We start from the raw sequence: 16,727 nt of genomic DNA, 5'->3' as shown, positions 1-16,727 counted from the left end.
GTGGGTGTGTGCTTGGCAGAGAGTACCTGCCCAAATCCCATCCCACTGTAGAGAAACAGGCTGAACCTCCAAAGGGACTTCAGTTCTCCCTAGCCCTCCTCTTCTGGCTCTTCCGCACATGGGAGGCGATGGCTGTTAAAAACCCCAGAGGAACTAATGAAACTCAGGAATTGCCTCCCCATCTGTGACTCTTCAGTCTGCAGCCACATCCCTGTGGGATGTATTGGGAAAAGTGGCCAGAGCCAAACCTGACCTGTGACAGCATTCCCTTTCTGGCTGCAGTGTGCCAGTGGGATGTGAACTCCACCTGGGTAACACAGGGGGCTGGTAGAACCCAGGGAGGTAAGCACAGACCTGGTCGGGTTGCTCGCTTACATTCCATTTGCTAACAGGCAGCAGGAATTAAATGGAGATTAATTAAACTTTTTTTTTTTTTTCTCCTCCTTCCTGCTTCCTCTTGCTCTTTGCTGTTTCTAGGGAAGACTGAAAAAATGTGCTAGAGAGGAAGCTCAACTCCGAGCATCCCTTCATGAATTCAGAATATGGCCCCCGTGGGACTGCAGGGAAAGGCCCTCTAATTACAGGGAATGTCCTGTGAGGCCGGGTTACACAACCAGGATGGAGAGCTGCTCCTGCTCTGGTTTAGCAGCAGGCTGATGATGCTGTAACTCCAAATACTACCTGGCTATTATCCATTCATTGCTTTTTGTCGCTGCCGGTGTCCTCAGCGCACGGCACAGACCACTCGCGAGGCTCCGAGCCAAGGAGGAGGTGGGAGGGAGCGTGCGGGATCATAAAAGGGCCATTTGGTACTTAGAGTGCCCGGTGACATAATTCCCAGACAGCCCGAGCGTATCTCGGAGCCGGCTGACGAGTCGCCGGGGAGATTTGGCTCCGATGCCGCCGAGTGAAGGTGACTCCTTCCCAGCTCTGGCAGGAGCAGGACGCCCTGATGGGGAATTCGTGCTGCGGCGGCTGCTCGCGGGCTCCGCACCGGCTGCTGCCGCTGTGTCAGGAGCCAAAACACCGTCCGGGAACGGGATTTGGGACTGTTGCAACTGCCCTGAGCTGTTACACGGGGGAGGATGAACACCTTGGCTCTGGTGCTGGGCATGCCCTGGTGTCACGTGCTGGAGGACGCTGCTCCTGCCTGCTCCCGGGTGGCTTTGTGCTGTCATTTAAGATGCTGTGTTGGCTCTGGTCCATCTGAGCCTTGGTTGCTGGTGTGCTTTGCAGTGGTTTTGTGCCAGGGTTCATTCTACTCCAGAAGGATTTGTTGGTTGCTGAGTGCCATGGGCACACCTTGAGCTACGCCTGGGCTTAACCTCAGCTGTGCCCCCCTGTGCAGGGGGGAATCATTACCTTCTTTTCCAGTTTGGGAGCTCAGGTAGGGAGGAATTCAGTGACACAGGATGCCTGCAGCATGAAATCCAGCATCCCTGCTCCCCAGACTGTAACCCTAGCCTCTCCCTCCTCCAGCTGCAATAACCATTTCCCATACAGACAGCATGTATCCTTGTCCCATCAGGCCTTCCTAAGCTTTGAATTATTAAATATTGTCTCTGATCTCCATTATAAAGGTTGTTAAAGCACAGTTACTTATCAGAATAGAAAATGCTGATTTTGGCTTTATCTGCTTGTGGGATTTACAATAAATAAGAAGAGTTTAAAAAAAAAAAGGAGAGGAGGGCTGGAAGTGTTCAAGGCCAGGTTGGAAGGAGCTTGGAGCAACCTGGTCTAGTGAGTGGCATTCCTACTGATGGCAGGAGGGTTGGAATGAGATGATCTTTAAGATTCCTTCTGACCCAAACCATTCTGTGATTCATGAAAAAAAATCACGAGAAGCTGAGGTTTTAGGTAAACAAAGAGAAGTAACATCTTCACAAGAGGATGTCCAGCTTCGTCTCGGTACCCATGTGATCACTGTTTTATGTCTTCTGTTCAAAACAAAATCCCATGCGAATTCATTAGTGTTAATAGGCTGAAGAGTGGTTGCAGCTGTGATTTCTGTGATGCCCAATTACAGACTGTGCTCTGGGAGTGCCCCTTCCCACACCCCCACTTCCTCCTCCTCCCTCAGCTGGCAGAGACCCTGGCAAACCAGCCTTCAAGAGCAAGGACTGTACCTTTGGCTCAGAGGGAGCAAGGGGGAGGTGCAGATGCAGAGCAGGAGACCCAGGGCCAGCTGCAGACTCCAACCAGCTGCTTTATCCTGCTGGTTTATTGTGGTTTCTGGGAGCCTGCAGTCCTGGCTGCGGATTGCCGTAATTCCCAAGGTCAGATCCGTGCTCACTGCTTGTAAGAAGTTGGGTGGTACCTGCTGCTTTGTGGGAGGCTGTGTTTGAGCAGCAGGAACCTGGGCAATGGTCCTGCTGTTGGTTATTCCCTCGCTGTAGCAGTGTCTTGCCCCACAGCCGGGCACATCTCTGTATGTCTGAGTGGAACTGCTTGATGTGACCCAGGTAGGTGATCAATCCCCTGTATTTTCTAGGGGTTGAGGGTGAGCTGGGAATTGCAGGCAGGGTCTTGCTGTTGTCAGGCTGGATCTGATTTCCTCTGGACCTCATGGAGAGGCACCATCTCCTTCTCCTGTCCCCAGGTTAAGCTGCAGCAGCTCTCCCAGGCAGCAGTACAGCACGATGCAGCAGAGCTGGGGGAGCTGCTGGGGAACTTGGATCATGCCTGAGAAAAGGGGGTTAAAAACAGGTTTTCACAAGCCTTTGCCTGCCATTTTAAATGGGAAGGATGTTTCCCTGGCAACGAGATGGATGCTTCCCAGCAGAGCATATGGCTTCCATCGACTTTGATTTACCAGCGTGTTGAAATGGCAGCTAGATAATCTCTTTTCAGCTTTAATGTGTCCATGCCCTGTGTCCCTGTTCCTTATGAGTTTTTAAAGGGTCCAGACCTGCAGCGCTGCCCTTGCTCCCATCCCAGGGCTGGAGCTGGTGGGGTCCCATCCCAGGGCTGGGACCTGCAAGGAGGGACCTGCACAAAGGTCCTGAGCATAACCTGGAGCAAAGAGCTGCAGGGCCGGCTGGAAAACCTTCCCTGCCTCTGCTGCCTTTCACCAGCCGAACAGCTCCTCCTCCTCCTCCTCAGAGAATATAATCCACATCCCTCTCTTCCTATTCTCCTCCCTGCTTTAAATCATTTTTAGATGTTTTCCACCTTTCACCACACAATCATCTGCCTCCTGCAGCTTGCTATTTATTGTTGTGTTTACTGGCACAGGGAAATAAGAAGAGGGAACAAACCTGTCATTTGCTGTGCAGGGGAACTTGGGGGAACTGGTTTCTGTGAGCTCGTGGCTTTCCCAGCCTGGCTGCCATGTGCCAACCCCACCGAGCTCACATGGCAGCCTCCTCCAAGGGGCAAAAGCAGAGGAAAACAGGTTCTTTTCCTCTTTGCTGCCCTTCACTGGCTCTCCATCCTTTGGCAAATTTGATGAAAATCATGTGAGTCTCATCCGTTGCCTTAGAGGTTTATTCACCACATAATTGATGCTGCTCTGAGCCTGATTCTCATCTGCCAGTGTCTTGGTGGTTCATAGCCATGAGCAGCAGTGAGGGTGCAAAGACAGGCTGTGCCCTGGCAGATCTGGCACTGTCCATGCAGATGTCACGAGCTGGCTGTTCTCTGCCTCGAGCCAACAAGATGCCAACGTGGGTGGTGGTAGGAGGATGTCCCCATCACTCACAGGGAGCAGAGGGCTGGGGCAAATCTGGCTACTGCTCAGGGGAACTTTGCTAATGGAGGGGGAGATTGGTGCAAAAGGACTTTGAACTCAGAGTTGCAGCTCCCAGGATCCCCAAAATAGTTCTGTTAGTGGTGAAGTTGACTGGCAGCTAGTGTGATGTTCTCCCCTTCTTGTGGAATAACTGGCTGGTTCAGCAATTTTTTAGGGCTAAAGAGCACTGCCTTTTTAATGCTGAACTCTCTGGAGATCCAAATTTGTTCTGCATCCCTTCACCCTGGGCAGTTCCTCCGGGCTGACTGTCTGCATGGTCCAGGTGCTGCTCCTGGCACAAATGTTCCCATCCCAAGAGGAGCAGCTTCACAGACATGGAAAGCACCAGGGCCATATTCTGCCTCCTCTGCCACGGAGGATCATGCCCTCCTACCAATGTGGGGAAGGGATGCAGAGCTCCAAAACTGGCCACTGGCCTTTTATTTCTTGTTGTTGGACTTAATCCTGTGTTTTCCCTTGTGCCAAACTCAAGTGTTTCTCAGGCATCGCAGGGTTTGGACACAGCTGAGCCGGACCCTCTCTTGTGGCATTGCAGCCCCTTTGGATTTCAGGGGGGTATTACTATTTTGCACTGGTGTAAGTAGGAGGGAACATGGTCCTGCTGATTGCAGCATTCCCATTATTCCTCTGGGTATGCTTTTCTACCCAACTTGGGCATCGTTGTTTTCTGGGGACTAAAATCAAAAGACTGGGAACAAACTCTCCTGGGTCTTGGCTGTGAGCTCCTTCTTGATCACTAGTGGAACAAGAGAGGTAAAATTAAACAGATGTTGAAATTGCCAACTCTTAGGCATATTATACAGGCAGTTTGCAAACACTTCTGTCTTTCCCCCAAGTCTCTGTTAATTAAACAAACTGGCGAGCAAATGAAATTAGCAGGGCTTTGGTAATACTTGTGGTTTTTGTTTCTGTATTATCCATTAGCCTCTGATTCTGAGAAACCACTTTCTTGTCCTCTAATTACTGAGGGATGAAGCTGGGGATGGACCCTAGGAAATGTCTGGGACATCCAAGTGCCTTCAACATTGCCAATATCTCTTGCCATTCTCCTTTGCTGTTGCTGGGAGAGAGCCCAAGAACACAGCTCTGGGGTCCTACCTTTACAGAAGCACAAACCATGGGCTGAGGCATGGGAAAATTGAAGTTTTTTAAGGGCAACATGAGGATTTTGAGCCATTTAGTTGCCTGCTGTGGGTCTGGGACAGTTAATGCAGCTGCTGAGAGCTGCCAAGCCTCTGTGCTGGCAGCTGCGTGCAGAGGCTCTGGGTGATGATGCTCATTTCTGAGGTGCTGTAGTTCTGGGAGCTGCAGAACTAGTGCAAAGTCAGAGATAGGGGAGCGAAGCTGGAGGAGCTCAGGGAGATGGAGCTTGTCCTTGGTGGGCGGGAAACCTCAGGCTCCAGCTGAATTGCTGCTTCTGGGACAGACCTTTGAAAAACCAGCTACTATTCCTGTCTGCCACAGGAACCAGCCCTGCACGATTTAAGACAATCTTCCTATCTGCAATTAGACCAGAGCCTATTTTTGTGCAACCCATTCCCTCGAGGAATGTTTAGATGAGATGCAGCATTACATTTTACTGGGACTTCTTGCTTTCAACCCAGTTTTAGATCTCAGTTAAGTCAGGTCAAGTGACTTGCCCAGGTCAGCCAGAGCAGCCTGACCTCAGCCAGAAAAATTTTGATTCCTGATGCTCCAACCGTGCGGTGTTTCCTTGACTTCTGAAATTTATTTTTCTTGGGTTGTTGCAGAAAGGCAGGGCTTAAGAAACAGAAATAGCTTGATCTTCAGACAGAGATAAAGGTTAGATTAGGAAGGTTTGTATTCCTGTACTCACTAGCAGTGATTCCTCAGAGGTGGGGAGAAAGCGGAGGCTCTTTTGGGGGAATACCTTGTGGGATGAAACAGAGGCAGAGCTCAGATTTCAATCTGAATAATACAGGTATTGCATGAGACAGCAACTTTCCCTTGCATTAAAATCGATGAACATGCTCTGAATAAATGGCTGCACAGATGTTTTAAGAATTACTCAAATGTCCAATATTTTATACTCTTAATTTACCTCCCAATGCACTGTAATTGCACCGTGGGCTTTAGGATCCTCTCCCGTGGGCTGTTTCTGCAGCTGCATGAACATGTTTCTCCCCACCAAATTTTTTGAAAGAAAACCTCAGCCCAGCAGCACTGAATCTCAGCAGGAACAGACTCTTCTGGCAGGTGCACAGGCTTGATTAATACTTTGGGTTTTCCTCCAGACATCTGGCTCCTCTGAGGCTGCGTGTGCAGGGTGAGGAGAATATGCAGACAAGCATTTCCAAGTGATTCATTCTGGGTGAGGACAAAGAGGAACACTGGAGCTAGAACTTTGTATGCAGTCATTATTATTAATAAGGCTTTTATTCAGAGTAAGTTAAATTATTAGAGCGAGCCTGTAAAAAAGCCCAAGCAAATCCTTGCAGTTAACTCTTTTCCCACTGTAAGTGTTCAGATCTTGATCTCCATTCCCTGGTATTTCTAGATGGCTTTTGTTCTTTGAGGCTTCAGTCCAGAAAAGCTCTTAAGCTCACTCTTGCTTCTAAGTGTGAAGATACACAATCCTTTGCTGGACTAGGGACAAGTTATGTCATATAAAACCCATTTCTGCTCAAATTCCTGCAGTTCATGGGTTTGGATCAAGACTCTGGCTCTGGGCACTGGATACAGAGCAAAATGCTGGAGGAGCTCTTGGAGTGGAAAGTGATTTTAGAAGTGGTGGATGTTGAAGGAGGAAATATATGTGAACCTATATCCTGCTCTTATTTCTTAGAGATGTGCTGCCTAAATAGAAGGAAGGCAGGAGAAGAGGTTTTCTTGTGAACAAAGGCATCACCTCTGTTCACTGAGAAGGCACAGGATCTGGTAATGCTGTCCCACACAGGCCTTTGATAATGATTTATTAAAAAGTTTATAAACCATGACAATCCCTGCCTTGGAGCCAGCCGGTGACTAAAAGCAATGTTTTCTACCTGCATGGATGCTCAGGGATCCTCCAGGCTCATCCAAGGAGCATAACTGTGGGAGAGGGAACGGAGCTGGGCATGGCCAAAAACGCAGGGAGACACCATCAGGAGGAATTTTGGACAGGACACCATTTATTAAGCCACAGGACCAAAAGGCAGGACTCCCCATTTCTATTTTCAGCTCTTGTAGTGACAGAATTTGCCTTGGGAGATGATTTTGGCTCAGACTGAGGGATGTGGAAACCTGAGGGATGTGGAAACCCGGAGTGAGGCATTTAGGCTTGTGTTTAGCCTTGTAAATGAACAGCCAGGTTGTAAGTCACTGCAGGATTGCTTACATGAATAAAGATGATAGATGCTCCTGGCTAAGAGTAGGTGCCATATGACAGTTTTTATCCCTGGAAAAGCCATGGCTTTCTCACAGTTCTGCTTTTGATTCAGTGGAGGTTTAAACTGAGCTGTAAATACTCCCATTCCAATTTTGAGGCCCTCTGAGCACTAAAAGGCATTTGCCAGTCTCTTGTTTCTCTTTGATACGGATGTTCTTTCACCTTCACTCATTGTCATTGCTGCATTTTCCTGGCCTTTGATTTCCATTGAAGTTTTAGGTACTTGAACTGCAGCATTTTACAGAGACCGCAGCAAATGGATTGCTGGGATTGCAGATGGATTGCCCGTAAGGGTGCTGGTTTTATTTTAGCACAATCATCAATGCCTTTTTTATATACCCAGAGTAATATTCATTGTGCATCTCTTGAATGCCTGTAGTAAACTGCTCTTTCCAGCTTTGCTCCACCTAATTTAACAAAGAATTAACGTCCCAGTTCCAGGGAAAGCCAGCAAAGTGGGCAACAGTTAAAAAGTTACAAGTTTTGTCACCTCCTTGTGTTGTATCCATCTCCATCACATCCAAGAATCTGGTTGCTAATTAGTGGTGCTCCACCAGAGGAACCTCAATGTTTCTGAATGTCAGTGAATGTTATCTGAATATGAGTATTTCAGGAATAAATTCAGAGGTCTTTTTAAATTCTTATGTAAATGGGTGTGTAGATTCCAAGGGGGTTTCTTTTGGAAGGCAAATTAGATGATTAACCTGAGAAGCTTTATGATGATTCCATCATGTGCTTTCACTGAGGAAAAAAAGAGAGAAGGACAATCTTTCCTGTTTCATGCCATTTTAAGTATTCTTTTTTCCAAGAGGGAGTTCAGTCATTTCTTTTTCTGTTGCTAACCTGAAGCAGAGTGGATATGAAATACGGATATGCAGATTTTGTGCTGGGATTTATACATTGTAATAAGAAGCTTGCACGGGTGTTTTAAATCAACATAACCTTTGGATGTAAAGTCAGACTTTGCAGGTCTTTGGATTTATTGGTATTAGCAGCAGTCAGATTTGCACAGCTGAGTCTTGGCTGAGCTTAAAGGTCTCGGCAACAGGCGTGTGGGGCATGTCAGAGCAGAAGGTGGTACTGGATGCCCGTAGGAATGGATGGTGGGTGAGAAGATGCAGTGACATGAGGTGTCCTTCTCCAGGAGGCTGGAGACAGCTTTCTCCTTGCCATCACTCTGCAGAGGAGGCATTACTCCCAAACTGCCAGCTGCCATTTGCATCCTGGCCGGGATCTGGGAGAGGCTGGTGCTGACTCCAGCCCTGCATCATGTAGGACCCAGCTCCTGTCTGCTCAGGAGGATATTGTCTTCTCCAAAGCTCTAAGCAGAATTGGCATCTTTAATGTAAAAATCATTAGGTGGGACCTAATTAATGTTCCTTATTACACATTAACATTTCCCAGAGTCAGGCTGCAGACATAATTTGCTTTCATTAGATATGTAGCTTTAAAAATTAGATTCATCCCAGTATCTACACTATTTATTAGCTTGTTTCCCTTTCCTTAGCTATCCATAATTATCTGAAGCCCTTTCCTGATCTGTCTGGTTAGATTAGGTGGAATTAAAGCAGAGTCCAGCTTCCTGTTCCCCACTGCCCTCACTCTGTGGGAGCTCAGAGGATACACATAGTCTCCAGTGTAGACATACTTCTTAGCTTGCTTCTTCCACTCCTCTATCCCTCAAAGCCTCCTAGGAGCCATACAGACCCCAAACCCCTGAGTTCAGTTTCCTTGCAGAAAGGTTTCATTCTCTGAGTCTCCTTTTTCAGCCTCCCAAAGATTCGTGGACCACAGGGTCAAGCTGAGCAGCTGTGCATCACCATGGATGCTTGTGCAGCTCACCCTGTGGTGAGCCAGAGCCTCCATCCCTTGCTGGCAGGACCATTCCTTACCTGGGAGCTGGGACAGGGGGTTCCTTACTCGTCAGCACTGAGACAGGGAAGGTTTTTGTCCACATGGGATTTGGCCATGAAGCTCCCATGCTTCCCTGAATGAGGTGGTGCATTCCCTGTTGCCTCCCATGCTTGGCAGTGCAGTAATTAATGCTGGCCCTGAAAGAGTGATCTGCATCAGGTCTCCCTGGCAATGGGAGCCCTGGGGAGCCCAGAGCTGAAATTACAGCAGCACTGAGCTGGCCCTGGGGAAATGAGGAGAGCAGAGAGGCCGGGGATGAGGCTGCAGTGATGTGCTGGGGAAGGGAAGAAGCAGCACAGACACATCCAGCTGCCCCAGCAGTGCCCAGAGCTGCCCCAACTCTCCCCATAACCATGGTTTGCACAATCCATCCTTGGGATGTGGAGTGATAAAGCAATTTCTTTTCCTTTTTTTTTTTTTTTCCTGTGGCATCAATATCTGTCTAGTGACAATTGAATATACAGGAATCTTTTTTTTTTGTGGCATGTGTCCCTGCCAGGACTCATCATTTAAGAGTGGCTTCCTCCTGGATCCACCCAAGGTGGTCACCTGAGCAAACACAGTGTGTAAGCCTGTGCTGATATTGGCACTTTATTTCAGCATCTCCTCGGGCATTTTACAGTGATGTTTGGTCACAAAAATAAATGCAACTCACATTCTGCCTCTTTAATCAGAAAACCTAGGATTTCTTTTCCCTTGATCCCTTTCTATTATCTTTTTTTTGTTTGCTTTTTTTCTCTTCTCTTTCTTCTCTCATTGATTATTCATTTGTTTCTCACTTCAACATAGAAGTTTGCAGCAAAATCTGGGCCACCCCAGGAGCAGGGCTGCCTGACCCAGTTGCAGCTCCTTCCCTCCTGGGGTGGAGGGCTCTGCTCCCCTGCAGGCAGCAGCAGGGGTCTGTCTCCAGCTCCCAGGGCCGGGCCCAGGCAACTCAGAGGATGTTGGGATGGATGGAGTCCATTTGACTGCAGGGAAGGTTGTGGAAGGATTGTTTATGGCAAGGGTTTTAAATAAATAGCCTGGGGAGAAAAGATGTTTAATGAGACCTAGAGAAGACATTAAGGGACATCATGAGTGAGTTTGAAAGGAAAGTTTTCTTACTCTCTTGAGGTTTTTTTCGAGTGTCTGGGTACCAAACCTGATGTTAGAAGAGAAAATTTGTAGTGAGGAATCAAGTAATTATCCTTATCTGCTCTGTGCTGAATTCATCTTGTGGCTGACGAAGCTCAGCCTTGGCTGAGATGGCTCTGAAGGTCCCTTACCTCCAGCAGTCCCTTACCTCACCACCACATTTCAGCCTGTGGTTCGAATAAATACTGCAAATCTCCCTATTTTTACTTTTTGCTGTGACATTAATGGTCACTGCAAAGCCACAAGCACGACCTGGCAGTGTGAAACTCCTTTTCTTTATTCACCGAAAAGGAGCAGCCCCCACCAGCAGAACCAAACCTTATAAATATTCAAAATTCAGTTTGTAGGAATGTGAGACAAAGTCAGACAGATGAATTATTTAATGCTCTTAAAGAATGCAGCTTTTAGTTTCTCCTTGCACTGGTCTACTTTATTCTATTAGTAAATCGATCTCCTGTAAATTAATTTCCCTCCCTTTCTTGCAGCAAGCAGTGGCCATGGGTGGAAGCCTCCATCCTTGAGCAGATGCCAGGACACCTCTGTAGCTGTGGACTGAGGCAATGAGTGTTGGAGGAGAGCTGAGCTCCTGTCATTCATTCGGTGCCCTTTGATTTGCATTAGAACACCCAGCACTCAGGAGAAGCACAGAGCATTGATGGGGACAGGCTGTGAGGGACAGGCTGGTGTGGCACTGCTGAGGCTGCTTTTGGGAGGCTGCCCGTGGATGTAGATGCCAATGAGACCTGGATGCACGCTGGGTTTTGAGAATTTCCCCTATTTCGTGGCAAATAAGAGACTGAGAGTGCTGATATCAAAGTTGGGTCTTCCCCAGCTCATGGCAGGATGAGGCTCCTTTTGTCCCTGCAGGGCTGGGACAGAGGCCAGCTCAGGTCCCTCCCCAGTGGCAAGGGTGTCTCTGGCTTCGTGGTACCAACAACTCCAAGATCACATTCCCTAGGACTGCATCAAGCCCTTACTGTGTCATGTGACTGGCCACAGAAAAGCAGAGTAACAACTACCAACCTCCCACTGATGCTACAACAAACCCAAAAAGTCACCAGCTTTTCCAGGCAATGAGGAGTTAATGTGGAGTACCTGCCTAAGGAAGGAACATTAAATCCACCCAAAAATGTCCTACCCTGACAAGAAATGTAGTCCCACTCCTGTGTGAGCTTTTGTGGATGTAAATGCATAAGTAGAGCATCTGTGGAGTTCTTTATGGGTTCATGCTCAGCCTGTGCTCCTGCTTCTCAGCCAGTCTGCTCCCTCTTACCCCAGTTAGAAATGTTCCTGTTCATTTGGATGCTTATTGACAGTGTGTTGCAGAAAGACCTGACAGTTCTTTAGGGAAATAATGTCAGAGGTGATCAGAGCTGCCAGCTGGGAGGGGAACTGGATTGGCACTGACCAAACTGGGAGCAGTCCAGTGGGTCTATCCACACATAACCCTTTCAATCAGTAAAACTGGTCACTTTACTCACTCTTTTTACATGGTGTGGTAGCAGCAGCGCAGTAAATACTCACAGAGAAATATGTCCAAAATTGGTCTCTGGACTACTTTGATGAGTATGAAAATACCCTGCCCTGAAGACTGACCTTCTCTCTCTCTCCCCTTTTTATTTTATTTTTTGTTTTAATATTTGTGTTATGTAGTTTTCTACTAGTTTTCTCCTGCCTGGTGCTGTCTGTCTTTTCGACCATTGATGAGTACCAGAACAGCTCAGAAGGGGCCCTTTATATCCTGGTAAGTGGGGGCCAACAGTGAGGTATTAACATAAAGGCAAAACTACAAAAAAACCTGAGATTGGGGGTGTTAGAGGCAAGGATTTAAACTGTCACTTGTGAGAGGGGGACCACTACAACCTATGGGTAAGAAATATGAAAAGGAGAAATCTGTATCAGGAATAAACTAAAAATATTTTGAAGGATCCTTTAAAACCTTTCTTCCTAGACTTTTTCTCTTTCTTTTTATTTTTTTTTCTTTCCTGAATTTATCTTCAATTTCAAAACACAGTAGCAAGACTGATCCCAACTGAAAGCTCCCAGTATTTAAAGCTGCAGACGCTCTGCATCGGGAGCAGCCGGTGGAGCTGCCTCCTCTCCCACACTATCACATCCCTGCAACTATTTGATCCACCGTGAAGCTGCAGAGTTTTGTTCCTGAAATAGCCTGGCATCCCTCACACTGACAGTGTGGCTTCTGCCACCAAGAGCCAGCAGAGATCCTGCCACCACGGCAGTGGTGCAGGGCTGCCAGATTCACACATCTTTCCTTTTGTTTGTCTTCCTCTTCCCCAGTCCCTGCCCTACATCAACATCAAAAGGTGCTGCAGACTGATTATGGGTTCACAGGTTTGACACATGAGAAAGCTGAGAAAAGTGCTGCTAGTAAAGAACTCAGAGGGAAAGGAGTGTGCACGGGATGTTCAGATGGTGATGGAAAGAGGCATTAAGGGATGGAGAATCTACACCCCCCTGCACCAGACAGCCCAGCACACTCAGGCAACCAGGCCACTTTTCTAGGCAAAAAGCTGAAATCCCCTTTGAAGAGTCCTAGGATGATTCCTGACCAGTGATTCCCATTTCTGCTCTTCCCTGAGCTGCTCAGCATTAACCCAGTCGAGTCCTGGAGACTAATGGCAGGGAGACAGGGAGGTGCTTGCCAGTCCTCTGATGGGGGACACAAACAGAATAGGGACGGTGTAAAACTCTAGTTCATGGCTACAACATGCATTCCCTCTCCCCACCCTGGGTGGGGTGAGGGAAGACACAAAAGCAGAGATCTGATGATCCTTCAAGCCTGGGCTCTCTGAACGGTGCAGGCAGCTTGGTGACATATTGTCTGAGGTGTATTTTCCTGAGGTCACGCGTTTGTCCTTGATTCTGGAGCAGGCTCTCCACCATCCTTCTTTCCCGACTAACAGCGTTTTGTCTTCCTCACAGGAAATCGTCACCATCGTGGTGTTTGGGGTGGAATACTTTGTGAGGATCTGGGCAGCCGGCTGCTGCTGCCGATACCGGGGCTGGAGGGGAAGGTTAAAATTTGCCCGCAAGCCTTTCTGCGTCATCGGTAAGACCTCCCTCCCTGCATGAGATTCCCCAAACCACGATGGCCATTGCAAGCAGTTGCTTGCACAGGGCTCTGGTGTCTCGCATGCATTTTGGGGGTTGATCTTCAGCTGCTTCGTGATCAGGAGAAAGCACAAAGGCAGAAGTCCTAATCCACGGATGTGTTTTTTGTTATTCATCACGATGCGTTCCCTGTTTTCTGCCAACCTGGGAGCCATCCCAGTGCCCTGTGTGCCTCAGGCATCGCTGACAGCTGCACAGAAAGGGGTTTTAGCCAGGAGAAGCTGAGCATAGGAACTGGGATCCTGCAATCCTGTGTCCAACCTCCGCACTGAATCGTTCACGAGTCACTGAAGCTCGGTGTGTCACTGTGCCTTCCCCGGTGCTGATGAGCTGCCTCACAAGGGAGTTATGAGACTTAATTAATTCTTGTTTGTAAAGTACTCAGTGAGCCTCCTGTGAGAGGGGCCATCTGGGCACAGCAGTGATTTTTTTCTGGGATAAGAAATGGGCAGAGGCCATGCCCTTCACTGTGGAAGCTGCCTTTAACTGTCCAGGAGCTGGCAATGGTCATATGCAGGATTTGAGCTTATTCCACAGAAAAAGACTGCTATAAAATTTGCATAGAAAATTAGGGAAGAGGGAGGTTTACAGAATTTTCGTGTATATAGAGAGAAACGCTTTTTTTCTTGGCCTATTTCTTGGTCTTTGTGAGCACCTTAGGAATGCTATGGAGGACCTGGAGATTTTCATTCCCAATTTAGATGGTGTAATTCCCAGCTTTGTGTAACAGGCAGCTATGGCTGATAAAAAAAAAAAGGCCAAGCATTTTGCAAGGATTTAACCCAGTTTAGCAGTGTTAACACTGAATCATATCAAAATTCAGACTTCGCAGTATTTGACACATTTTTTATGGATGATGAGTGTGGAGAAGGAAACCAGGATATTCCACAAGGTGTGTAGTAGCTCCTTTCATCCAATTTAAGATTAATGCTATGTCCTTCCAGCACAGAATACAAGTGCCCAGGAGATCATTCTCATGCACAGCCTTCTGCTGCCCGAGGCAGTGGGAATTCCATCCCCTTTGGTAGTGGTTGCAGCAGCACTTCTTCAGCTTTCCCTGCCCTCTGTTCCTGCAGACATCATGGTGCTGATCGCATCCATCGCCGTGCTGGCAGCGGGATCCCAAGGGAACGTCTTTGCCACCTCAGCACTCAGGAGTTTGAGGTTCCTGCAGATCCTGCGCATGATCCGCATGGACCGGCGAGGCGGCACCTGGAAGCTCCTGGGCTCTGTGGTCTATGCACACAGCAAGGTGAGCAGGTCCCAAGCAGGGACAGAGACACTGCTTTGGTTCAGTTCTCCTTCCCAAAGCTCTCCCGGGCCTGAGGAGATTGGAAAGACACCATAGGTAACTCGGGAAGGGATGCAGAGTCAGAGACAAGGTCTGATGGAGATGGAGCGCTTCCACCAGTCAAGGAGAGAAGGGAGAGAGAGGTTCCAGTCACAGAACTGATCCCTGGTATAAGGTGATTGGTTTGGGACAAGTTTGTTGATAATTTTTTGTTTACTGCTTCTGAATTTATGAATTTAACATTTCTCCTGTTTCTTGCACCTTTTTTTCCCCTGAAAAGCTTAGTCACCTTAGCCAGAACTATCATAGGGAATTTGTGGGTCTCTTTTGTCCACCCTTGCATTAACCTAATCCAAAAAAGAATCACATCTGGGAATTCTGAATTAAGAATTCTCTGCAATTGGGGTATATTGCATCCAGACCGCAACTTTGCACCTCCTCCTCCGTAAGTAGAAGCCCCAAGGATTTGGGGATTCCTATTTCAATTCTAACTATGTGAACTGGGGAAATGCTAGAGTTTTTTAACTCTCAGGTCCATATCTTGCAATAATGGAGCTATTAACATGCCCTTCTCCATTTGCTGTATGTGTTTAGATGTTGGGGTCTTCAGGACAGGGATTGCCCCATGTGCTTGGCAGAGCCATCACCTCATGGTCCCATCTTAAAAAAGTGGCATTACTGGCCCCCAACCAAAGCCCCCAAACCTAAACAACCACAGGGAAAGCTCAGATCCAGCCGCAATCAAGTAACTCAGCGCTTGGAGATGCGCACCAGGATTGCAATTATTCTCTTCTTTCCTTTAATGATCTCGCAGGAGCTGATTACTGCGTGGTATATTGGCTTCCTGTGCCTCATTCTGGCCTCTTTCCTGGTATACTTGGCCGAGAAAGGAGAAAATGAGCACTTTGATACATACGCAGATGCACTTTGGTGGGGTCTGGTAAGTAATTTTCATAGAACAGCTGCTGGTTATTAAAATAAAATGTCCATTAACCCTCCATCTTCTATCACTTACGTGAGGTATCGACTTATAGAGTGCTTAGTTAACATTTTTATTAAATGGCTTTGGGCTGCTCCATTTAGCTCTTTTTCTTATACAAACCTCATAGAAAACGTTAAAAGATCACATTTCTGCATTAGCTGGAGCTGCAGGGGAACGGGGGCACTCATGTGCTCCCAGCTGTGGGATTTAGCTCTGTCGTGACAGCAGAGGCAGGTCAGACAGAGACCCCACACTGCTTTGATCATTGTTTTGACAAAGTATTGCTGCCCTTTAATTATTTAAATTGCACTTGGGCGAGGCACTGTCAAACAGGCAGGAATAAAGTTTATAAAATTAATAGGGTCTAAGTACCAGAAAGACTCCAGCGGGGCGAGCGCTCCCCTTCACATCTCTGCTGACAGAGGAGGAAAGGGCAATACTTTTGGTTTGCTCTGTGTGTGCGTGTGCATGTGAATTATTGGATTACTCGATTAACAAAGAGAGAATTAATGACGTTCTAATCTTCTTGTGTTATTGTTCTTCTGTTCCATCACTAGTTTGGCCTTGATTACAAAGCATGTAATGAAAATCCCCGATCTGATCAAATCCCAATAACAGGCTCGGGGAGGAATCGGCTGATCAAGCAGCTCCTCTGTTCCAACAAAGGGAAAAAAAGCAGTAAATTGCTTTTAAAGTCCCTTAGTTATGACAAAAAAATAAAAACAAAGCCCAATTTGACATAACCAGAAATTAAACAATGGGGGAAAAGTGACAGCCCAGATTAGAGCTTAGTCTGGGGGGAACCATTGGCAGATTTATCCCTCCTGCTTCCCAGGCTCTGCAGGCCTTCAACAGAGGATCACTGCTCTGCCTTTTGGGATGCAGACAGGCACCAGACTGTTTTGCCACTGAGAAACACAGAAAAAAAAAATTGAGCCTCATTAAAATAAATAGTTTCTGTCATTGTCCAGCTCATGATTCCAGTACAGACAGATGTTAAGAGATGGGATAAATCAAATTTCAGGTCCATAAACTCATCCCTTTGTTGATCTTACTGCATCCAATCCTCGTACTTGTCCACAGAAATTATAAAAAAATCGTAAACCAACTTTGCAGTGTTTATGGAGAGAGCATT

The 16,727-nt window shown here is 47.4% G+C and overlaps 1 protein-coding gene across 11 annotated transcripts in view; it reads left to right on the top strand.

The window, feature by feature from the left end:
- KCNQ2 (potassium voltage-gated channel subfamily Q member 2) overlaps nucleotides 1–16,727 on the top strand; it is a 74,396-nt gene that overhangs the window by 10,901 nt on the left and 46,768 nt on the right. For all 11 annotated transcript variants that reach the window (XM_027645825.1, XM_027645822.1, XM_027645823.1 and 8 more), the window contains exons 2-5: nucleotides 11,841–11,931; nucleotides 13,131–13,257; nucleotides 14,396–14,571; nucleotides 15,425–15,550. In XM_027645825.1, the coding sequence (XP_027501626.1) occupies nucleotides 11,841–11,931; nucleotides 13,131–13,257; nucleotides 14,396–14,571; nucleotides 15,425–15,550 (520 nt within the window). The remainder of the gene's footprint in view (nucleotides 1–11,840; nucleotides 11,932–13,130; nucleotides 13,258–14,395; nucleotides 14,572–15,424; nucleotides 15,551–16,727) is intronic.

This window comes from Corapipo altera, unplaced genomic scaffold (assembly GCF_003945725.1).
Source record: "Corapipo altera isolate COAL_440 unplaced genomic scaffold, ASM394572v1 64, whole genome shotgun sequence".
Lineage (NCBI taxonomy): Eukaryota > Metazoa > Chordata > Aves > Passeriformes > Pipridae > Corapipo > Corapipo altera.
The sequence above is the reverse complement of the archived record's forward strand: the minus strand, read 5'-3'. Positions and strand labels throughout refer to the sequence as shown.